The sequence below is a fragment of the Oncorhynchus clarkii genome, chromosome 30 (genome assembly GCF_045791955.1).
Source record: "Oncorhynchus clarkii lewisi isolate Uvic-CL-2024 chromosome 30, UVic_Ocla_1.0, whole genome shotgun sequence".
Lineage (NCBI taxonomy): Eukaryota > Metazoa > Chordata > Actinopteri > Salmoniformes > Salmonidae > Oncorhynchus > Oncorhynchus clarkii.
Genome location: NC_092176.1, coordinates 42826725 through 42851724, shown reverse-complemented (window position 1 = coordinate 42851724; position 25000 = coordinate 42826725). Strand labels below are relative to the sequence as shown.

The 25000-nt window shown below is 47.3% G+C and overlaps 1 protein-coding gene across 1 annotated transcript in view; it reads left to right on the top strand.

Annotated features, from left to right (window-relative positions):
• Window positions 1-25000, top strand: part of LOC139389360 (WD repeat and FYVE domain containing 3) — a 234931-nt gene that overhangs the window by 171301 nt on the left and 38630 nt on the right. Inside the window, exons 42-55 of the mRNA XM_071136061.1 lie at window positions 286-515; window positions 1615-1724; window positions 2216-2398; window positions 4677-4834; window positions 5476-5553; window positions 9411-9644; window positions 12790-12964; window positions 16765-16925; window positions 17330-17478; window positions 18491-18611; window positions 18864-19030; window positions 19400-19454; window positions 20678-20797; window positions 24319-24436. Of these exons, the coding sequence (XP_070992162.1) occupies window positions 286-515; window positions 1615-1724; window positions 2216-2398; window positions 4677-4834; window positions 5476-5553; window positions 9411-9644; window positions 12790-12964; window positions 16765-16925; window positions 17330-17478; window positions 18491-18611; window positions 18864-19030; window positions 19400-19454; window positions 20678-20797; window positions 24319-24436 (2059 nt within the window). The remainder of the gene's footprint in view (window positions 1-285; window positions 516-1614; window positions 1725-2215; window positions 2399-4676; window positions 4835-5475; window positions 5554-9410; window positions 9645-12789; window positions 12965-16764; window positions 16926-17329; window positions 17479-18490; window positions 18612-18863; window positions 19031-19399; window positions 19455-20677; window positions 20798-24318; window positions 24437-25000) is intronic.

The window sequence follows — 25000 nt, the reverse complement described above, 5'->3', positions numbered from 1 at the left end:
TGTAGGCCAGCAATGTGCATGTCTGGAGTGGTACTGCTTTGAAACAAGAGGATTTAGTCAGATTTCAAACACGTACTTAGTCAGTCCTCGGAATCCATTGGCTGTTATAAAACAGGACTATTGTTTACACACTCTGCCAACCCTACGGTAGGATGTCTTAACCCCAATCAACTCTCTGGAGAAGAAAGGCCCTTTCTACAACCACCTCTCGGGCATCGCAGACCATAGATCATAAGACAAGTCTTTCTTAAAAAATGTTCCACCTCTCTTTTCTCCCGCTTCCAGTCCAAGAGGAGGTCGCAGAGTCTGTCTCTGGACTCTCTCTACCACTGTCTGAACCGTACGGTCCTGTACCAGCTGTCTCGACCTCACAAGACCGTACCTCAGCAGGTAGCTCTGCTGGACTCTCTACGGGTGTTGACCGTCAACCGTAACCTGGTACTGGGACCGGGCAACCACGACCAGGAGTTTGTAGCCTGTCTGGCTCACTGCTTCATCAACCTGCACGTTGGGAGGTAGGTCTGGGACTGGAGGTGGGGTCTGGGACTGGTCTGGGACTGGAGGTAGGTCTGGAGGTGGGTCTGGGACTGGAGGTAGGTCTGGGACTGGAGGTAGGTCTGGGACTGGAGGTAGGTCTGGGACTGGAGGTGGGTCTGGGACTGGAGGTGGGTCTGGGACTGGAGGTGGGTCTGGGACTGGAGGTGGGTCTGGGACTGGAGGTGGGTCTGGGACTGGAGGTGGGTCTGGGACTGGAGGTGGGTCGGACTGGATGTGGGTCTGGGACTGGAGGTGGGGTCTGGGACTGGAGGTAGGTCTGGAGGTGGTTCTGGGACTGGAGGTGGGTCTGGGACTGGAAGTGGGTCTGGGACTGGAGGTGGGGTCTGGGACTGGTCTGGGACTGGAGGTAGGTCTGGAGGTGGGTCTGGGACTGGATGTGGGTCTGGGACTGGAGGTAGGTCTGGGGGTGGGTCTGGGACTGGGGGTGGGTCTGGGACTGGAGGTGGGTCTGGGACTGGAGGTGGGTCTGGGACTGGAGGTGGGTCTGGGACTGGAGGTGGGTCTGGGACTGGAGGTGGGTCTGGGACTGGAGGTGGGTCTGGGACTGGAGGTGGGTCTGGGACTGGAGGTGGTTCTGGGACTGGAGGTGGGTCTGAGACTGCATGTGGTTCAAGGTCTGGAGGTGGGTTTGTGTGTCTGTCTGTTTTAGCTAGCTAGCTAGCTTACTTAGTTATCGTCTTGCTTCTTCATGCATTCTTGAAATCATTGCATTGCTCGAGACATTTATAACAGCTGTGTGTCCTGATCAGTGAGTTTGAGGCCTTATGAAGTGTTGAGCTGGCTAATCGAATGACAACAGGCTGCAAAAATTGCAGTTAGCTTAGTCCTGCTGGCTGACTCTCTCCTCTCCTGTCCCGCTCTCTCTCTTTCTCTCTCCTCCTCTTCTTTCTCTGTCTCTCTCTTCCTCTATCCTCTTGTCTCTCTCTTTCTCTCTCGCTCTTTCTCTCTCTTTCTCTCTCTCCTCTGTCTCCCTCCTCCTCTCCCCTCCCTACTTCTCGCTCTCTCGCTCTCTGTCTCTCTCTCTCTCTCTGTCTCTCTCTCTCTGTCTATGTGCAGTAGTGTGGAGGGTTTTGGTTTGGAGGCAGAGGCTCGTATGACCACCTGGCACGTCATGATGCCCGCTGAGAATGGACCTGATAACAGACACAGCCAGGAAGTTAGCGAAGGTAACATAACGTCTGACTGTCTGTCTGCCTGCCTTTCTCTCTGTCTGTCTCTCTTTCAAAGTGTGTTTCTATGTGTGTGTGTCCCTAACTCCTGTCCTGTCTGTCCCCCAGGTCGCCAGCTGCTGCTGAAGGCAGTAAACCGTGTGTCCCTAACTCCTGTCCTGTCCTGTCCCCCAGGTCGCCAGCTGCTGCTGAAGGCAGTAAACCGTGTGTCCCTAACTCCTGTCCTGTCCCCCAGGTCGCCAGCTGCTGCTGAAGTCAGTAAACCGTGTGTCCCTAACTCCTGTCCTGTCTGTCCCCCAGGTCGCCAGCTGCTGCTGAAGACAGTAAACCGTGTGTCCCTAACTCCTGTCCTGTCCTGTCCCCCAGGTCGCCAGCTGCTGCTGAAGGCAGTAAACAGTGTGTCCCTAACTCCTGTCCTGTCCCCCAGGTCGCCAGCTGCTGCTGAAGTCAGTAAACCGTGTGTCCCTAACTCCTGTCCTGTCCCCCAGGTCGCCAGCTGCTGCTGAAGGCAGTAAACCGTGTGTGGACAGAGCTGATGCACAGTAAAAGACCCATGTTGGAGGACATCTTTAAGGTGTCCCTCCCCACCAACGACAGAGGACATGTAGATATCAGCACCGCTCGGCCTGCCCTAGAGGAACCTGCCCTGAAGAGCTGGCAGAACCACCTGGGTGAGAAAAGACATACACATCTAGACAGACGCACACACACACAGAGACGAAAACACAAACACATACTGTGTATTCAGAAAGTATTCAGACCCCTTGACTTTTACCACATTTTGTTACGTTACAGCATCATTTAAACATTTATTCAATAGTTTTTTTCCCCTTCATCAATCGACACACAATAACCCATAATGCCATGACAATACCCCATAATGACATCACAATACCCCATAATGACATCACAATACCCCATAATGACATCACAAATGACATCACAATACCCCATAATGACAACGCGAAAACAGGTTTTTGAAAATGTTTGCAAATGTATAAAAAAAATAAAAAAAACGGAATGTTACATTTACGTAAGTATTTCAAACTCTTTACTCAGTAATTTGTTGAAGCACCTTTGGCAACGATTACAGCCTCAAGTCTGAAAAACATCCCCTTAAGCATGATATTGCCACCACCATGCTTCACCGTAGGGATGATGCCAGGTTTCCTCCAGACGTGATGCTTGGCATTCAGGCCAAAGAGTTTAATCTTGGTTTCATCAGACCAGAGAATCTTGTGTCTCATGGTCTGAGAGTCTTTAGGTGCCTTTTGGCAAACTCCAAGCAGGCTGTCATGTGCCTTTTACTGAGGAGTGGCTTCCGTCTGGCCACTCTACTATAAAGGCCTGATTGGTGGAGTGCTGCAGAGATGGTTGTCCTTCTGGAAGGTTCTCCCATTTCCATAGAGGAACCCTGGAGCTCTGTCAGAGTGACCATCGGGTTCTTGGTCACCTCCCTGACCAAGGTCCTTCTCCCCCGATTTCTCAGTTTGGCCGGGCGGCCAGCTCTAGGAAGAGTCTTGGTGGTTACAAACTTCTTCCATTTAAGAATGATGGAGGCCACTGTGTTCTTGGGGACCTTCAATGCTGCAGAAATGTTTTGGTACCTTTCCCCAGATCTGTGCCTCGACACAATCCTGTCTTGGAGCTCTACAGACAATTCCTTCAACCTCATGGCTTGGTTTTTGCTCTGACATGACCTGTCAACTGTGGGACCTTATATAGTCAGGTGTGTGCCTTTCCAAATCATGTCCAATAAATTGAATTTAGCACAGGTGGACTCCAATCAAGTTGTAGAAACAACTCAAGGATGATCAATGGAAACAGGATGCACCTGAGCTCAATTTTGAACCTGAGTATTTTTTTATTTGTAATACATTTGCAAACATTTCTAAAAACCTGTTCACTTCATCATTATGGGGTATTGTGTGTAGATTGATGAGGAACAATTTCTATTTCATTAAATTTTATAATGAGGCTGTAACGTAATGTGGAAAAGGGGAAGGGGTCTGAATACTTTCTGAATGCGTTGTACACACTGACTCTGTAGTCTATTGTTTGGCATTACGTCAGAAAGGTCATGTTAACACCGTACAGACGGTTTAGTGGTCAGGGGGATATTGGGACATAATCAGCTTTACCATGTGGTTTTTGTAGAGCAGAGAAAGCCAAGTTAGGACCGGAGCCGCCAGCATACTGGAAGACTGTTGGATAACCTCTGTTCCTTTCTCTTGTTTGTCTCTATTTTCCCTCTGTTTCCCCCCCTCTCTCTCCCTCCCTCTTTACTCCTTCCTCTCTCCCCCCCCTCTCTCTCTCTCCCTCCTCACTCTCTCTCCCTCCCTCTTTACTCCTTCCTCTCCCTCTCTCTCTCTCCCTCCTCTCTCTCTCCCTCCTCTCTCCGTCCCTCTTTACTCCTTCCTCTCTCTCTCTCTCTCTCTTTCCCTCCTCTCTCTCCCTCCCTCTTTACTCCTTCCTCTCCCTCCCCCCTCTCTTTCTCCCTCTCCCCCCTCTCTCTCCCTCTCTCTCTTTCCCTCCTCTCTCCCTCCTTCTTTACTCATTTCTCTCCCTCCTCTCTCTCTCTCCCTCCCTCTTTACTCCTTCCTTCCTCTCCCTCTCCCTCTCTCTCTCTCTCTCTCTCTCTCTCTCTCTCTCTCTCTCTTTCTCTCTCTCTCTTTCCCTCCTCTCTCTCCCTCTTTACTTCTCCCTATCCCTCTCTCTCTCTCTCTCTCCCTCGCTCTCTCTCTCTCTTTCCCTCTCTCTCTCTCCCTCCCTCTTTACTCCTTCCTCTCCCCCTCTCTCTCTCCCTCTCTCTCTTTCCCTCCTCTCTCCCTCCCTCTTTACTTCTCCCTCTCCCCCTCTCTCTTTCCCTCCTCTCTCTCCCTCCCTCTTTACTTCTCCCTATCCCTCTCTCGCTCTTTCCCTCCTATCTCCCCCCTCTCTCTCCTCTAGTCCATGAGAAGAAGTGTATTAGCAGAGGGGAGTCGGTGGCTCCGGCCAGCCAGTCCAAGCTGTCTCGGGTCAGTAGTGGTTTTGGTCTGTCCAAGTTGACCGGCGCTCGACGCAACAAGAAGGAAAACTCCCTGAACAAGAACAACCTTTCTGCACAGGTACACACACACACACACACACACACACACACACAGACACACACAGACAGACAGACATGCACAAGAGCACACACATAACATGCATTCATACTCATGCATGCACACTCACCTCACAGCAGCCAGCAGCATACCACCCTGCATCCCACTGCTGGCTTACTTCTGAAGCTAAGCAGGGTTGGTCCTGGTCGGTCCCTGGATGGGAGACCAGATGCTGCTGGAAGTGGTGTTGGAGTCCCAGTAGGAGGCACTCTTTCCTCTGATATCAAGCATTAATATCCCAATGCCCCAGGGCAGTGATTGGGGACACTGCCCTGTGTAGGGTGCCATCTTTCGGATGGGATGTTAAACGAGCGTCCTGACTCTCTGTGGACACTAAAGATCCCATGGCACTTATCGTAAGAGTAGGGGTGTTAACCCCTGGTGTTCTGGCTAAATACCCAAACTGTCCCTCAAACCATCACGGTCCCCTAATCATCCCCAGGTTCCAATTGGCTCATTCATCTCCCCCTCCTCTCCCCCTGTAACTATTCCCCAAGTCGTTGCTGTTAATGAGAACGTGTTCTCAGTCAACTCACCTGGTAAAATAAAGGGTTAAATAAATAAACACCCACACTAACCAGTTAAATTCCTTCCACCAATAGGAGACGTTCCAGTGGATGTTCACCCACATAGCGGTGGTCAGGGACCTGGTGACCATGCAGTATAAAGAGTACCAGGAGGTAAGAACACTACGGTACTCACAGCGTTGTCTACCACACTACGGTATTCACAGCGTTGTCTACCACACTACAGTACTCACAGCGTTGTCTACTACACTATGGTACTCACAGCGTTGTCTACTACACTACGGTACTCACAGCGTTGTCTACCGCACTACGGTACTCACAGCGTTGTCTACCACACTACGGTACTCACAGTGTTGTCTACCACACTACGGTACTCACAGCGTTGTCTACTACACTACGGTACTCACAGCGTTGTCTACCACACTACGGTACTCACAGCGTTGTCTACTACACTACGGTACTCACAGCGTTGTCTACTACACTACGGTACGCACAGCGTTGTCTACCACACTACGGTAGTCACAGCGTTGTCTACTACACTACGGTACTCACAGCGTTGTCTACCACACTACGGTACTCACAGCGGTGTCTACTACACTACGGTACTCACAGCGTTGTCTACTACACTACGGTACTCACAGCGTTGTCTACTACACTACGGTAGTCACAGCGTTGTCTACCACACTACGGTACTCACAGCGTTGTCTACCACACTACGGTACTCACAGCGTTGTCTACTACACTATGGTAGTCACAGCGTTGTCTACTACACTACGGTACTCACAGCGTTGTCTACTACACTACGGTACTCACAGTGTTGTCTACCACACTACGGTACTCACAGCGTTGTCTACTACACTACGGTACTCACAGCGTTGTCTACTACACTACGGTACTCACAGCGTTGTCTACTACACTACGTTACGCACAGCGTTGTCTACCACACTACGGTACTCACAGCGTTGTCTACTACACTACGGTACTCACAGCGTTGTCTACTACACTACGGTACGCACAGCGTTGTCTACCACATTACGGTACTCACAGCGTTGTCTACTACACTACGGTACTCACAGCGTTGTCTACCACACTACGGTACTCACAGCGTTGTCTACTACACTACGGTACTCACAGCGTTGTCTACTACACTACGGTACTCACAGCGTTGTCTACCACACTACGGTACTCACAGCATTGGCTACTACACTACGGTACTCACTGCGTTGTCTTAACACTACAGTACTCACTGTGTTGTCTACTACACTCCAGTACTCACTGTGTTCTCTACTACACTACAGTACTCACTGCATTGTCTATTACAGTACTCACTGTGTTGTCTACTACACTACAGTACTCACTACGTTTTCTACTACTGTACAGTACTCACTGCATTGTCTACTTCAGTACTCACTGTGTTGTCTACTACAGTACAGTACTCACTGCATTGTCTACTACAGTACAGTACTCACTGCATTGTCTACTACAGTACTCACTGCATTGTCTAACACTACAGTACTCACTGCATTGTCTAACACTACAGTACTCACTGCATTGTCTAACAGTACAGTACTCACTGCATTCTAACACTTCAGTACTCACTGCTTTGTCTAACACGACAGTACTCACTGCTTTGTCTAACACGACAGTACTCACTGCATTCTAACACGACAGTACTCACTGCATTCTAACACGACAGTACTCACTGCATTCTAACACTACAGTACTCACTGCATTCTAACACTACAGTACTCACTACATTGTCTAACACTACAGTACTCACTACATTGTCTAACACTACAGTACTCACTACATTGTCTAACACTACAGTACTCACTGCATTCTAACACTACAGTATTCACTGCATTCTAACACTACAGTACTCACTACATTGTCTAACACTACAGTACTCACTGCATTCTAACACTTCAGTACTCACTGCTTTGTCTAACACGACAGTACTCACTGCTTTGTCTAACACGACAGTACTCACTGCATTCTAACACGACAGTACTCACTGCATTCTAACACTACAGTACTCACTACACAAGTCTTATCAGATCTCTCTATATGCTGAACCTGACAGACACATGTAATAACACTCTGCCTAAACACACAGTACACTCTCTCTCTCTCTCTCTCTCTCTCTCTCTCTCTCTCTCTCTCTCTCTCTCTCTCTCGCCATGTCAATAAAGTCAATTGAATTGAAAGTACATTATTCCTTACATTGTCAAAGTATACATATCGAAAGAAAAAAAGAAAAAAAAAAAATATATATATATATATATATAAATAAATGGTGGGACCAACAGCAATAATAATAGTAGTAGTGGACATGGGATTACCATTAACAACAACTACAACAATAATATTAATGAGAACAACAATACATTAAAGCAATGGTAGTGGACCAGTGTCAACATGACTGAGAAGACACATGACCTGGTATGAAAGAGAAAGGAGAGATAGACAGAGAGAGAGCGAGACAGAGAGAGAGAGAGCCTCAGGACAGCCTCAGGACAGCAGCAAGATGGGAAATATTATCGACATTACTTTGCACTTTTCACTGGCTGTCCCTCAGGTTGTGGCAGGAGGACACATATTTGGCTGCCAAAACTGCACATTTTGGCTTTTCACCCAATAAATATTTTATAGTTTCAAATTCTTTGTATTGAATTATAATTTTGGGAAAGAAATATTCTCTTTCTCTGAGTATTCTCTGAGTATTTGTCACAGTGTAATAGGAAATGCAGCTCTGTCTCTACCTCTCCCCTGGAGCAGAGTGAGCACAGCCTGTCCTCTCTGGGCAGCCAGGTTTGTCTGTGACGACCGGTCTCTATAGCCAGACTGTCCTCTCTGGGCAGCCAGGTTTGTCTGTGACGACCGGTCTCTATAGCCAGACTGTCCTCTCTGGGCAGCCAGGTTTGTCTGTGACGACCGGTCTCTATAGCCAGACTGTCCTCTCTGGGCAGCCAGGTTTGTCTGTGACGACCGGTCTCTATAGCCAGACTGTCCTCTCTGCGCAGCCAGGTTTGTCTGTGACGACCGGTCTCTATAGCCAGACTGTCCTCTCTGGGCAGCCAGGTTTGTCTGTGACGACCGGTCTCTATAGCCAGACTGTCCTCTCTGGGGCAGCCAGGTTTGTCTGTGATGACCGGTCTCTATAGCCAGACTGTCCTCTCTGGGGCAACCAGGTTTGTCTGTGACGACCGGTCTCTATAGCCAGACTGTCCTCTCTGGGCAGCCAGGTTTGTCTGTGACGACCGGTCTCTATAGCCAGACTGTCCTCTCTGGGCAGCCAGGTTTGTCTGTGACGACCGGTCTCTATAGTCAGACTGTGCTCACTGAGTCTGTACCTAGTCAGTGTTTTCCTCAGTTTTCTCTCAGTCACAGTGGTCAGATAGTCTGCCACCATGTACTGTCTGTTTAGAGACAAATAGCATTGAAGTTTACTTAGATTTTTTGTGGTGTCTTTCCAATAGGTGATTTATTTTTGTTTTCTGAGTGCTGTCCTGAGGCGCTCTCTCTCTCTCTGTCTCTGTCTCTCTGTCTCTCTGTCTCTCTCTCTCTGTCTCTCTCTCTCTCTCTCTCTGTCTCTCTCTGTCTCTCTGTCTCTCTGTCTCTCTCTGTCTCTCTCTGTCTCTCTCTGTCTCTCTCTGTCTCTCTCTCTCTGTCTCTCTGTCTCTCTGTCTCTCTCTCTCTGTCTCTCTCTCTCTCTCTGTCTCTCTCTCTCTCTGTCTCTCTGTCTCTCTCTCTCTGTCTCTCTCTCTGTCTCTCTCTCTCCTTTTCTCTGTCTCTCTCTCTCTCTCTCTCCCCGTCTCTCTCTCTGTCTCTCTCCTTTTCTCTGTCTCTCTCTCTCTCTCTCTCCCCGTCTCTCTCTCTGTCTCTCTCTCCCCGTCTCTCACTCACCGTCTCTCTCTCTCTCTCTCACCGTCTCTCACTCTCTCTCTCACCGTCTCTCTCCCCGTCTCTCACTCACCGTCTCTCTCTCTCTCTTCCCCTTCCTCTGTCAGAGGCAGCAGAATGTCCTAAAATACGTGACAGAGGAGTGGTCGTCTATAGAGTATGAGCTGCTGAGAGAGCGGGGCCTCTGGGGGCCCCCCATCGGATCCCACCTGGACAAGTTCCTACTCGAGATGACCGAGGGGCCCTGTCGCATGAGGAAGAAGATGGTCCGCAACGACATGTTCTACATTCATTATCCATACGTCCCCGAGCCTGAACCCAGCACTAATGGCCAAGTACAGGTACTGTAATAATGTAGTATTACTGTAGTAATACTATAATACTACTATAATAACAACGACATGTCCTACATACATTATCCATACGTCCTGGAGCCTGAACCCAACACTAATGACCAAGTACAGGTACTGTAGTAATACTATAATACTACTATAATAACAACAACGTGTTCTACGTATATTACCCATAGCGCAACGTAGCGTAACCCGAGCCCAGCACAAAGGGCTCTTTACAGACACTATGATACAGCATTATGATCGTAAGGACAAGGACATGTTGTAGTAGCCATGTTCAAACACCAGGTTAAACCGTCAAAAGTGCCATGTCGTTGTATAGGGAAAAAAGCTTACCTTGTTCTCCCTACTGTTCCAGTATGTGTACGGTACAATGCAGGAGATAGGGGTTTGTTCCGTCCATTCATCACAGCCAATGAATGGAGTCTTTGTGAGCGAAATCATGCTACATGAATTAGCCTCGTCAGCCGCATGACTCAGCCGTGTTCTCAATCGACCCCATGGGGGAGAAAAAAACTAAACAAGAACACTCTGTCAGAATGGGAGCTATACACAGAGTGTACAAAACATTAGGAACACCTGCCGTTTCCATGACATAGACTATCCGGGTGAATTGAGGCTGTTCTGAGGGGGGAAGGGTGCATCTCAAAATTATGAAGGTGTTCCTAATGTTTTGTACACTCAGTGTATGAATGCATATAAACCAACAGTTAGTACCGTTGGGGGGGTAAAGGTAAAGGTCGTGCCACGGTATTGGCAGAATCATCACATTTTTAGTGCCTGACTGCAACTATATCTGAAGTCCCAGACTGACCAGTCTTCCTGTAGTACTCTGTCCTGCTCCAGCCCAGCTCCTATCCTCCTGTAATACTATGTCCTGCTCCAGCCCAGCTCCTATCCTCCTGTAATACTCTGTTACTCTGTCCTGCTCCAGCCCAGCTCCTATCCTCCTGTAATACTCTGTTACTCTGTCCTGCTGCAGCCCAGCTCCTATCCTCCTGTGATACTCTGTTACTGTGTCCTGCTCCAGCCCAGCTCCTATCCTCCTGTAATACTCTGTTACTATGTCCTGCTCCAGCCCAGCTCCTATCCTCCTGTAATACACTGTCCTGCTCCCGCCCAGCTCCTATCCTTCTGTAATACTCTGTTACTCTGTCCTGCTCCAGCCCAGCTCCTATCCTCCTGTAATACTCTGTTACTCTGTCCTGCTCCAGCTTAGCTCCTATCCTCCTGTAATACTCTGTTACTCTGTCCTGATCCAGCTCCTATCCTCCTGTAATACTCTGTTACTCTGTCCTGCTCCAGCCCAGCTCCTATCCTCCTGTAATACTCTGTCCTGCTCCCGCCCAGCTCCTATCCTTCTGTAATACTATGTTACTCTGTCCTGCTCCAGCCCAGCTCCTATCCTCCTGTAAATATCTGTCCTGCTCCAGCTCAGCTCCTCTCCTCCTGTAATACTCAGCTCCTATCCTCCTGTAATACTCTGTTACTATGTCCTGCTCCAGCCCAGCTCCTATCCTCCTGTAATACTATGTTACTATGTCCTGCTCCAGCCCAGCTCCTATCCTCCTGTAATACTATGTTACTATGTCCTGCTCTAGCCCAGCTCCTATCCTCCTGTAAATCTCTGTCCTGCTCCAGCTCAGCTCCTCTCCTCCTGTAATACTCAGCTCCTCTCCTCCTGTAATACTCTGTTACTCTGTCCTGCTCCAGCCCAGCTCCTATCCTCCTGTAATACTCTGTTACTCTGTCCTGATCCAGCTCCTCTCCTCCTGTAATACTCAGCTCCTCTCCTCCTGTAATACTCTGTTACTATGTCCTGCTCCAGCCCAGCTCCTATCCTCCTGTATAACTCTGTTACTATGTCCTGCTCCAGCCCAGCTCCTATCCTCCTGTAATACTCTGTCCTGCTCCAGCCCAGCTCCTATCCTCCTGTAATACTCTGTTACTCTGTCCTGCTCCAGCCCAGCTCCTATCCTCCTGTAATACTCTGTTACTCTGTCCTGCTCCAGCCCAGCTCCTATCCTCCTGTAAATCTCTGTCCTGCTCCAGCTCAGCTCCTCTCCTCCTGTAATACTCTGTTACTATGTCCTGCTCCAGCCCAGCTCCTATCCTCCTGTAATACTATGTTATTATGTCCTGCTCTAGCCCAGCTCCTATCCTCCTGTAAATCTCTGTCCTGCTCCAGCTCAGCTCCTCTCCTCCTGTAATACTCAGCTCCTCTCCTCCTGTAATACTCTGTTACTCTGTCCTGCTCCAGCCCAGCTCCTATCCTCCTGTAATACTCTGTTACTCTGTCCTGATCCATCTCCTATCCTCCTGTAATACTCTGTTACTCTGTCCTGCTCCAGCCCAGCTCCTATCCTCCTGTAATACTCTGTTACTCTGTCCTGCTCCAGCCCAGCTCCTATCAGTGTCCTCCTCCGCTCCCCCTCATGATCTCAGCCCTGAGACTCCCACAGTTAGCATCTGTCTGACAACAGGGTTAAGTGACTTGAACAGACATGCCATTTATACACTGTGTGTGAAGCCATAGTTAGGAGTTGGTTAAACCGCCCAAACTGTGGATGCATGGTGGATGGGTGTCTGGTAGATGGTACAACGTGTGTCTACGAGCCTGAGCCTTGCCTTGTCATGTAAGGTCCAATAAGACACCATTTTGGATACAAATTAGATAACTGTTTTCACTTGAAACGACACTCAATGAACATCTGTGTGGTTTGAGCATTTTGCAAGCATGATTGACACTGAAAGGATTTCAATGGACTAATTGAAAGCCGCGTCAATTAGCTTCCTGTTTTTTTGGTTTGTTTTGATGCTTATTCGTCAGTGTTCTTCATGTCAACTGCCCCCCCCCCCCCCCCCCATCACTAATTAACCTCTCTTCCTCTTCCTCTCTTCCTCCCCTCTCTTCCTCTCCTCTCTTCCTCTCCTCTCTTCCTCTCCTCTCTTCCTCCTCTCTTCCTCCCCTCATCCTCTCCTCTCTTCCTCTCCTCTCTTCCTCCCCTCTCTTCCTCCCCTCTTCCTCTCTTCCTCTCCTCTCTTCCTCCCCTCTCTTCCTCCCCCTCTCTTCCTCCCCTCTATTCTTCTTCCTCTCTTCCTCCCCTCTCTTCCTCTCCCTCCCCTCATCCAGAAGCCGGTGCGTTACCGCCGAGCGATAAGCTACGACAGTAAGGAGTACTACATGAGACTGCTGTCAGGGAACCCTGGGATGTATCAGCACTCTATAGAGCAGGACACTGAGGGAGAGACCGCTCAGCATGAACCTGGAGAGGTGCACGGAGAGGACACCATCGCCAGAGTCAAAGGTAAGTCGGATAGAGGGCACATAGCAAGACTTTTTGAGGTCGGTTCAGTTTCAGTTTTTATTATAATTCTAATTATTTTATTCTGTTTATTATACCACTTTTTCATCTACACTTTCGTGGTATCCGATTTGGTAGTTTACAGTCTTGTCTCATCTCTGCAACTCCCGTACGGACTCGTGAGAGGCAAAAGTCGAGAGCCGCGCTTCCTCCGAAACACAACGCAAACAAGCCGCGCTGCTTCTTGACACAATGCCGGCTTAACCCGGAAGCCAGACACACCAATGTGTCGGAGGAAACACTGTTACACCTGGCGATGGTGTCAGCGTCCTCTGAGCCCGGTCCGCCGCAGGAGTCGCTAGTGCATGATGGGACAAGGACATCCCTGCCGGCCAAACCCTCCCCTAACCCGGACGACGCTGGGCCAAACCCTCCCCCAACCCAGACGACGCTGGGCCAATTTTGCGCCGCCCCATGGGCCTCCCGGTTGCGACAGAGCCTGGACGCAAACCAGGATCTCAAGTAACACAGCTAGCACTGAGATGCAGTACCTTAGACCACTGCGTCACTCCCTACTACATTGTCACATTGGCCTGTTGGAAACTACAACTCCCTACTACTTTGTCACATTGGCCTGTTGGAAACTACAACTCCCTACTACATTGTCACATTGGCCTGTTGGAAACTACAACTCCCTACTACATTGTCACATTGGCCTGTTGGAAACTACAACTCCCTACTACATTGTCACATTGGCCTGTTGGAAACTACAACTCCCTACTACATTGTCACATTGGCCTGTTGGAAACTACAACTCCCTACTACATTGTCACATTGGCCTGTTGGAAACTACAACTCCTTACTGCATTGTCACATTGGCTTGTTGGAAACTACAACTCCCTACTACATTGTCACATTGGCCTGTTGGAAACTACAACTCCTTACTGCATTGTCACATTGGCTTGTTGGAAACTACAACTCCCTACTACATTGCACAGTTCAGGCTTCATCTGATTTACACTATACAGTGAATTCGGAAAGTATTCAGAACCCTTGACTTTTTCCACATTTTGTTACGTTACAGCCTTATTCTAAAATAGATTGAATTGTTTTTTCCCCCTCATCAATCTACACACAATACCCCATAATGACATCACAATACCCCATAATGACATCACAATACCCCATAATGACATCACAATACCCCATAATGACATCACAATACCCCATTTTTTTTGTTTACCTTTATTTAACTAGGCAAGTCAGTTAAGAACAAATACTTGTTTTCAATGACGGCCTAGGAACAGTGGGTTAACTGCCTTGTTTCAGGGGCAGAACGACAGATTTGTACCTTGTTAACTCAGGGATTTGATCTTGCAACCTTTCGGTTACTGGCCCAACGCTCTGACCAGTGGGCTACCTGCCGCCTCATAATATCAAAGCAAAAAAAAAAAGTATTTAGAAAAAATTAAATATATTACATATACATAAGTATTTGGTTGAAGCACCTTTGGCAGTGATTACAGCCTCACGCCTTGACACAATCCTGTCTCAGAGCTCTACGGACAATTCCTTCAACCTCATGGTTTGGTTTTTGCTCTGACATGCACTATCAACTGTGGGACCTTATATAGAGAGGTGTGTGCCTTTCCAAATCATGTCCAATCAATTGAATTTACCACAGGTGGACTCCAATCAAGTTGTAGAAACATCTTAAGGATGATTAATGGAAATAGGATGCACCTGAGCTTAATTTCGAGTCTCATCGCAAAGGGTCTGAATACTTATAGAAATAAGGTATTTCTTGTTTTTATATATATATATTTATATATATACACACATTTGCAAACATTTTGAAAAACCTGTTTTTGCTTAGTTGTTATGGGCTATTGTGATGTCATTATGGGGTATTGTGATGTCATTATGGGGTATTGTGATGTCATTATGGGGTATTGTGATGTCGTTATGGGGTATTGTGATGTCATTATGGGGTATTGTGTGTAGATTGATGAGGATACATTTTTATTGAATCTATTTTAGAATAAGGCTGTAACGTAACAAAATGTGGAAAAAGTCAAGGGGTCTGAATACTTTTTGAATGCTCTGTGTATACTAAAGTATGTGGACACCCCTTCAAATGAGTGGATTCAGCTATTTCAGCCACACCCGTTGCTGACAGGTGTATAAAGTCAAGCACACAGCCATGCAATCTCCATAGGAAACCATTGGCACTAGAATGGCCTAACTGAAGAGCTAAGTGGCTTTCAACGTGCCACCGCCAGTTCGTCATATTTCTGCCCTGCTAGAGCGGTCCGGTCCACTGTAAGTGCTGTTATTGTGAAGTGGAAACGTCGAGGAGCAACAACGGCTCAGCCGCGAAGTGGTAGGCCACACAAGCTCACAGAATGGGACTGCTGAGTGCCGTGGCACGTGGCACGTAAAAATAGCTTGTCCTGCAACACTCACTACCAAGTTTCAAACTGCCTCTGGAAGCAACGTCAGTACAAGAACTGTTCGTCGGGAGCTTCATGAAATGGGTTTCCGTGGCCGAGCAGCCGCACACAAGCCTAATATCACCATGCGCAATGCCAAGCGTCGGCTGGAGTGGTGTAAAGCTCGCCGCCATTGGACTCTGGAGCAGTGGAAACGTGTTCTCTGGGGTGATGAATCACGCCTCACCATCTGGCAGTCTGACGGACTAATCTGGGTTTGGCGGATGCCAGGAGAACGCTACCTGCCCCAATGCATAGTGCCAACTGTAAAGTTTGGTGGAGGAGGAATAATGGTCTGGGGCTGTTTTTCATGGTTCGGGCACCTTAGTTCCAGTGAAGGGAAATCTTAACGTTACCACGTATAATGACATTCTAGACGATTCTGTGGCAACGGTTTGTGGAAGACCCTTTCCTGTTCCAGCATGACAATTCCCCCGTGCACAAACCGAGGCCCATACAGAAATGGTTTGTCGAGATCAGTGTTTAAGAACTTGACTGGCCTGCACAGAGCCCTGACCTCAACCCCATCGAACACCTGTGGGATGAATTGGAACGCCGACTGCGAGCCAGACCTAAATCGCCCAACGACATCAGTGCCCGACATCACTAACGCTCTTATGACTGAATGGAAACAAGTCCCCCTCAGCAATGTTCCAACATCTAGTGGAAAGCCTTCCCAGAAGAGTGGAGGTTGTTATAGCAGCAATGTTCCAACATCTAGTGGAAAGCCTTCCCAGAAGAGTGGAGGCTGTTATAGCAGCAATGTTCCAACATCTAGTGGAAAGCCTTCCCAGAAGAGTGGAGGCTGTTATAGCAGCAATGTTCCAACATATAGTGGAAAGCCTTCCCAGAAGAGTGGAGGCTGTTATAGCAGCAAAAGGGGGGGACCAACTCCATATTAATGCCCATTGATTTTGGAATGAGATGTTCGACAAGCAGGTGTCCACATACTTTTGGTCATGTAGTGTATCTCAAGAGGGGGAAAAAAGGAACGAAATGGAATTCAAATAATTGAACCCGAAAGATGTTAATCGCTCAGCACTACAAGACACACACACACACACACACACACACACACACACACATTAGAGACATGAGACGAGGTCATTCAATTATACTAAAACAAAGCTCTCAGAGAGACTGTGAGGAAACTAAACTGCATGTATGACTGGTTTACGGCCTCTATCAAACATCAATGGGGTAACTATTACCAGCGTTAACGGTCCTCCACATTCACACCAAGGTCATAGTTACTCACACACTTGTTTGGACACACATTTTTCAGATTACATTTAATCCCCCCCCCTCCAGGTCTGGTGAAGGCCCCTCTGAAGAGGTCACGCTCCACCACGGACAGAGCCGATGAGGAACAAGACCTGCTCCAGGAACAGATCTTAGAGTCAGGAGGTCTGGACGAGGAACAGAGAACAGACAACACATCACTGCTACGACTACTGGAGGAGGGAGAGAAGGTAAGAGGACAGGGTGAGGAGGACTGACGGGGGTGAGGAGGACTGACTGGGGTGAGGAGGACTGACGGGGGTGAGGAGGACTGACGGGGGTGAGGAGGACTGACGGGGGTGAGGAGGACTGATGGGGTGAGGAGGACTGACGGGGGTGAGGAGGACTGACGGGGGTGAGGAGGACTGACTGGGGTGAGGAGGACTGATGGGGGTGAGGAGGACTGACGGGGAGGAGGAGGACTGACGGGGGTGAGGAGGACTGACGGGGGTGAGGAGGACTGACGGGGGTGAGGAGGACTGACGGGGGTGAGGAGGACTGACGGGGGTGAGGAGGACAGACAGGGTTTATTCTGCGGTTCTACCCAGCCTAAATGTTTGTAACCACGAATATAACCATTATGTTGTGTCACCAGATCCAACACATGTACCGGTGTGCGCGGGTGCAGGGTCTGGACACTAGCGAGGGGCTGCTCCTGTTTGGGAAGGAGCACTTCTATGTCATCGACGGTTTCACCATGACCGTCAGCAGAGAGATCAGAGACATCGAGACGCTGCCCGCCAAGTGAGTTCATTAACCTTTTTCTATATGAACACCTCACTTAACCCCCTTTATTCACCCTTCATAACTAACGTGATTCAACTAAACCAAGTGCTTTGTTTATTCGTTGAAGTTTATTCGTTGAATCGTGCGCTTTTGATGGATCAGCTTTAATATTGCAAATGGATTGTGGCGTCTTTCAGTGTAATTGTCTACATCATATCCAATCACCCATATGTTTATTTATTTATTTTTTTATAAATATATATTATTTAAAATATATTTTCCTTTACTATTTTCCCCTAACCCTACCATTCCTCCCCTAATGGGAGTAAACTAATGTACAACAACACTTAGGCTTCTACTTCCAACTTATACATACTATATACATTTTACGGACACAGTATATTTTACATTAGTTATCTTGTCTTTTTTGTAAAAAAAAATTGTCCCACCCAATCTCCGAACACCTTCCAGTTTTGATTTATATTTGCCATCAATACATCAATGTATTCAGAAAGTATTCAGACCCCTTCCCTTTTCCCACATTTTGTTACGTTACAGCCTTATTCTAAAATGGATTGAATACTTTTTCCTCATCAATCTACACACAATACCCTATAATGACATCACAATACCCTATAATGACATCACAATACCCCACAATACCCCATAATGACATCACAATACCCCATAATGACATCACAATACCCTATAATGACATCACAATACCCCACAATACCCCATAATGACATCACAATACCCCACAATACCCCATAATGACATCACAATACCCCATAATGACATCACAATACCCTATAATGACATCACAATACCCCACAATACCCCATAATGACATCACAATACCCCATAATGACATCACAATACCCCATAATGACATCACAATACCCCATAATGACATCACAATACCCCACAATACCCCATATACATCCAAAAAGTTTAACTGGAAAGGGGGGGGGGGGGGGGGGAGTACTCAAGGAGAAGTTTGGGTTTTGACATGTCTCTCTGCCTCCAGTCTTCATGAGACCATCATCCCCAGAGGTGCGAGGCAGGGTCAGAGCCAGCTGAAGAGGACCTGTAGCATCTTCGCCTACGAGGACATTAAGGAGGTCCACAAGAGACGATACCTGCTGCAGGTGAGCAGTGCAAAAAACTTGGTTCTGATTTGTTGCTTGTGACATGTTGATCAGTCTCAACTTGCTCACCTTGGTCATGTATATTAGGGCAAAACATGGCAAATCGTTTTGAGACAGAAAATGAGAAATATATCATTACTTTGTTGGTCAAGTTCCGGTATCCCTCCCTGTTTCTGTCTGTTTTCATTCCTTTATGAATCTGAACCTGAGCAACAAACACAACCCTTCTATAATGCTCTGTCTGTGTTCCAGCCCATGGCTGTGGAGGTGTTCTCAGGAGATGGGAGGAACTACCTGCTGGCCTTCCAGAAAGGAGTCCGTAACAAGGTGTACCAGAGGTTCCTCGCCGTGGTTCCCTCTCTGGCTGACAGCTCAGAGTCCGTCTCAGGACAAAGGCCCAACACCAGCGTAGAGCAGGGGTACCGTCTACCTTTCTGTAGATTCTATGTGATAAACGTCTATGTTTTCATATTTTGTTAAATCTGTTGTGTATTTGGTTGGTTATTAAGTTGTCCTGTATTTATTATTAATATTATTTTTTAAAACTTTTATTTAGTCTGTTTTTACCAGTTCTATTACCATATAAAAGTTTAAAGTCGGTTAAGAACAAATTATTATTTTCAATGACGGCCTACTGGGGAACAACGACAGATTTGTACCTTGTCAGCTCGGGGATTTGAACTTGCAACCTTTCGGTTACTAGTCCTAGTCCAACACTCTAACCACTAGGCTACCCTAGTTGCATGAATGTTTTCTATTGTAAATCCTTCTATAATGTTTCCCGTCAGGTCTGGGCTACTCAGCACCCTGGTAGGAGAGAAATCTGTCACCCAAAGATGGGAGGTAAGTCTGTTTTTACCAGTTCTATTACCATATGATCTCCTACCTGAGGACCGTGTTAGCAGTAGGTCTGACAGTAAGTGTGTCCTCTGTGTTCCCTTCCATTGCGTGGAGAGATCAGTGACTATAGTGTCCTCTCTGTTTCCGTAGCGTGGAGAGATTAGTGACTATAGTGTCCTCTCTGTAGTGTGGAGAGATCAGTGACTATAGTGTCCTCTGTAGTGTGGAGAGATCAGTGAACTATAGTGTCCTCTCTGTAGTGTGGAGAGATCAGTGACTATAGTGTCCTCTCTGTAGTGTGGAGAGATCAGTGACTATAGTGTCCTCTGTAGTGTGGAGAGATCAGTGAACTATAGTGTCCTCTCTGTAGTGTGGAGAGATCAGTGACTATAGTGTCCTCTCTGTAGTGTGGAGAGATCAGTGACTATAGTGTCCTCTCTGTAGTGTGGAGAGATCAGTGACTATAGTGTCCTTTCTGTGTTTCCGTAGCGTGGAGAGATCAGTAACTATAGTGTCCTCTCTGTGTTTCCGTAGCATGGAGAGATCAGTGAACTATAGTGTCCTCTCTGTGGTTCCGTAGCGTGGAGAGATCAGTGACTATAGTGTCCTCTCTATAGTGTGGAGAGATCAGTAACTACAGTGTCCTCTCTGTGTTTCCGTAGCGTGGAGAGATCAGTGACTATAGTGTCCTCTCTGTAGTGTGGAGAGATCAGTAACTATAGTGTCCTCTCTGTAGTGTGGAGAGATCAGTAACTATAGTGTCCTCTCTGTGTTTCCGTAGCGTGGAGAGATCAGTAACTATATTGTCCTCTCTGTGTTTCCGTAGCGTGGAGAGATCAGTGACTATAGTGTCCTCTCTGTAGTGTGGAGAGATCAGTGACTATGGTGTCCTCTCTGTACCGTGGAGAGATCAGTGACTATAGTGTCCTCTGTAGTGTGGAGAGATCAGTGAACTATAGTGTCCTCTCTGTAGTGTGGAGAGATCAGTAACTATAGTGTCCTCTCTGTGTTTCCGTAGCGTGGAGAGATCAGTGACTATAGTGTCCTCTCTGTGTTTCCGTAGCGTGGAGAGATCAGTGAACTATAGTGTCCTCTCTGTAGCGTGGAGAGATCAGTGACTATAGTGTCCTCTGTAGTGTGGAGAGATCAGTGACTATAATGTCCTCTCTGTGTTTCCGTAGCGTGGAGAGATCAGTAACTATAGTGTCCTCTCTGTGTTTCCGTAGCGTGGAGAGATCAGTAACTTCCAGTATCTGATGCATCTCAACACCCTGGCTGGTCGCTCCTACAACGACCTGATGCAGTACCCTGTCTTCCCCTGGATCCTGGCTGACTACGACTCTGAGGTAACAACAGTTACATGACCCTATATAGACCCTGAGGTAACAACAGGTACAGGACCCTATATAGACCCTGAGGTAACAACAGGGACAGGACCCTATATAGACCCTGAGGTAACAACAGGTACAGGACCCTATATAGACCCTGAGGTAACAACAGGTACAGGACCCTATATAGACCCTGAGGTAACAACAGGTACAGGACCCTATATAGACCCTGAGGTAACAACAGGTACAGGACCCTATATAGACCCTGAGGTAACAACAGGTACAGGACCCTATATAGACCCTGAGGTAACAACAGGTACAGGACCCTATATAGACCCTGAGGTAACAACAGGTACAGGACCCTATATAGACCCTGAGGTAACAACAGTTACAGGACCCTATATAGACCCTGAGGTAACAACAGGTACAGGACCCTATATAGACCCTGAGGTACAACAGTTACATGACCCTATATAGACCCTGAGGTAACAACAGGTACAGGACCCTATATAGACCCTGAGGTAACAACAGTTACATGACCCTATATAGACCCTGAGGTAACAACAGTTACAGGACCCTGAGGTAACAACAGTTACAGGACCCTATATAGACCCTGAGGTAACAACAGGTACAGGACCCTATATAGACCCTGAGGTAACAACAGGTACAGGACCCTATATAGACCCTGAGGTAACAACAGTTACATTACCCTATATAGACCCTGAGGCAACAACAGGTACAGGACCCTATATAGACCCTGAGGTAACAACAGGGACAGGACCCTATATAGACCCTGAGGTAACAACAGGTACAAGACCCTATATAGACCCTGAGGTAACAACAGGTACAGGACCCTATATAGACCCTGAGGTAACAACAGGTACAGGACCCTATATAGACCCTGAGGTAACAACAGGTACAGGACCCTATATAGACCCTGAGGTAACAACAGTTACAGGACCCTGAGGTAACAACAGTTACAGGACCCTATATAGACCCTGAGGTACAACAGTTACATGACCCTATATAGACCCTAAGGTAACAACAGGTACAGGACCCTATATAGACCCTGAGGTAACAACAGGTACAGGACCCTATATAGACCCTGAGGTACAACAGTTACATGACCCTATATAGACCCTGAGGTAACAACAGGTACAGGACCCTATATAGACCCTGAGGTAACAACAGTTACATGACCCTATATAGACCCTGAGGTAACAACAGTTACAGGACCCTGAGGTAACAACAGGTACAGGACCCTATATAGACCCTGAGGTACAACAGTTACATGACCCTATATAGACCCTGAGGTAACAACAGGTACAGGACCCTATATAGACCCTGAGGTAACAACAGTTACATGACCCTATATAGACCCTGAGGTAACAACAGGTACAGGACCCTATATAGACCCTGAGGTAACAACAGGGACAGGACCCTATATAGACCCTGAGGTAACAACAGGTACAGGACCCTATATAGACCCTGAGGTAACAACAGGTGCAGGACCCTATATAGACCCTGAGGTAACAACAGGTACAGGACCCTATATAGACCCTGAGGTAACAACAGGTACAGGACCCTATATAGACCCTGAGGTAACAACAGTTACAGGACCCTATATAGACCCTGAGGTAACAAACAGGTACAGGACCCTATATAGACCCTGAGGTACAACAGTTACATGACCCTATATAGACCCTGAGGTAACAACAGTTACAGGACCCTGAGGTAACAACAGTTACAGGACCCTATATAGACCCTGAGGTAACAACAGGTACAGGACCCTATATAGACCCTGAGGTACAACAGTTACATGACCCTATATAGACCCTGAGGTAACAACAGGTACAGGACCCTATATAGACCCTGAGGTAACAACAGTTACATGACCCTATATAGACCCTGAGGTAACAACAGATACAGGACCCTATATAGACCCTGAGGTAACAACAGGGACAGGACCCTATATAGACCCTGAGGTAACAACAGGTACAGGACCCTATATAGACCCTGAGGTAACAACAGGTACAGGTCCCTATATAGACCCTGAGGTAACAACAGGTACAGGACCCTATATAGACCCTGAGGTAACAACAGGTACAGGACCCTATATAGACCCTGAGGTACAACAGTTACATGACCCTATATAGACCCTGAGGTAACAACAGGTACAGGACCCTATATAGACCCTGAGGTAACAACAGTTACATGACCCTATATAGACCCTGAGATAACAACAGGTACAGGACCCTATATAGACCCTGAGGTAACAACAGGGACAGGACCCTATATAGACCCTGAGGTAACAACAGGTACAGGACCCTATATAGACCCTGAGGTAACAACAGGTGCAGGACCCTATATAGACCCTGAGGTAACAACAGGTACAGGACCCTATATAGACCCTGAGGTAACAACAGGTACAGGACCCTATATAGACCCTGAGGTAACAACAGTTACAGGACCCTATATAGACCCTGAGGTAACAACAGGTACAGGACCCTATATAGACCCTGAGGTACAACAGTTACATGACCCTATATAGACCCTGAGGTAACAACAGTTACAGGACCCTGAGGTAACAACAGTTACAGGACCCTATATAGACCCTGAGGTAACAACAGGTACAAGACCCTATATAGACCCTGAGGTACAACAGTTACATGACCCTATATAGACCCTGAGGTAACAACAGGTACAGGACCCTATATAGACCCTGAGGTAACAACAGTTACATGACCCTATATAGACCCTGAGGTAACAACAGATACAGGACCCTATATAGACCCTGAGGTAACAACAGGGACAGGACCCTATATAGACCCTGAGGTAACAACAGGTACAGGACCCTATATAGACCCTGAGGTAACAACAGGTACAGGACCCTATATAGACCCTGAGGTAACAACAGGTACAGGACCCTATATAGACCCTGAGGTAACAACAGGTACAGGACCCTATATAGACCCTGAGGTAACAACAGGTACAGGACCCTATATAGACCCTGAGGTAACAACAGGTACAGGACCCTATATAGACCCTGAGGTAACAACAGTTACAGGACCCTATATAGACCCTGAGGTACAACAGTTACATGAACCTATATAGACCCTGAGGTAACAACAGGTACAGGACCCTATATAGACCCTGAGGTACAACAGTTACATTACCCTATATAGACCCTGAGGTAACAACAGGTACAGGACCCTGAGGTAACAACAGGTACAGGACCCTGAGGTAACAACAGGTACAGGACCCTATATAGACCCTGAGGTAACAACAGGTACAGGACCCTATATAGATTAAACTGGTCTGGTCTTGTTCCTTGTACATGTAGTGGGATTAATCTGGTCTGGTCTTGTTCCTAGTAAATTTAGTGGGATTAAACTGACCTGGTCTTGTTCCTAGTAAATTTAGTGGGATTAAACTGACCTGGTCTTGTTCCTAGTAAATTTAGTGGGATTAAATTGACCTGGTCTTGTTCCTTGTAAATGTAGTGGGATTAAACTGACCTGGTCTGTTCTGGTTCCTAGGAGTTGGACCTAAACAACCCACGGACGTTCCGTAACCTGGCTAAACCAATGGGAGCCCAGACAGACGACAGGCTGACCCAGTACAAGAAGAGGTTCAAGGACTGGGAGGACCCTACCAGTAAGACACGTTTGACCAATCTGTTTGTGCATTGTAATGTTTAATTATAGGACATTGGGAAATAGAGAAAAGGAAATGAAAGGTCGATGGACACCGACAAGGCTTGAACCCTATCGCATTCCCCAGTGGTCCAGAATTGTCTGTATTACCACAATACCCTGGGACCATAAAATCTTATTGTAAAATATCTCTCTCTCTCCCTCTCTCTCTCTCATTCTCATTCTCTCTCTCTCATTCTCATTCTCTCTCTCTCATTCTCATTCTCTCTCTCTCTCATTCTCTCATTCTCTCTCTCTCTCTCTCATTCTCATTCTCTCTCTCTCTCTCTCTCTCATTCTCTCTCTCATTCTCTCATTCTCTGTCTCTCTCCTCTCTCTCCCTCTCTCTCTCTCTCTCATTCTCTCTCTCTCTCTCTCTCTCTCTCTCTCTCATTCTCTCTCTCTCATTCTCATTCTCTCTCTCTCATTCTCATTCTCTCTCTCTCATTCTCATTCTCTCTCTCTCATTCTCATTCTCTCTCTCTCTCTCTCATTCTCTCTCTCATTCTCTCATTCTCTCTCTCTC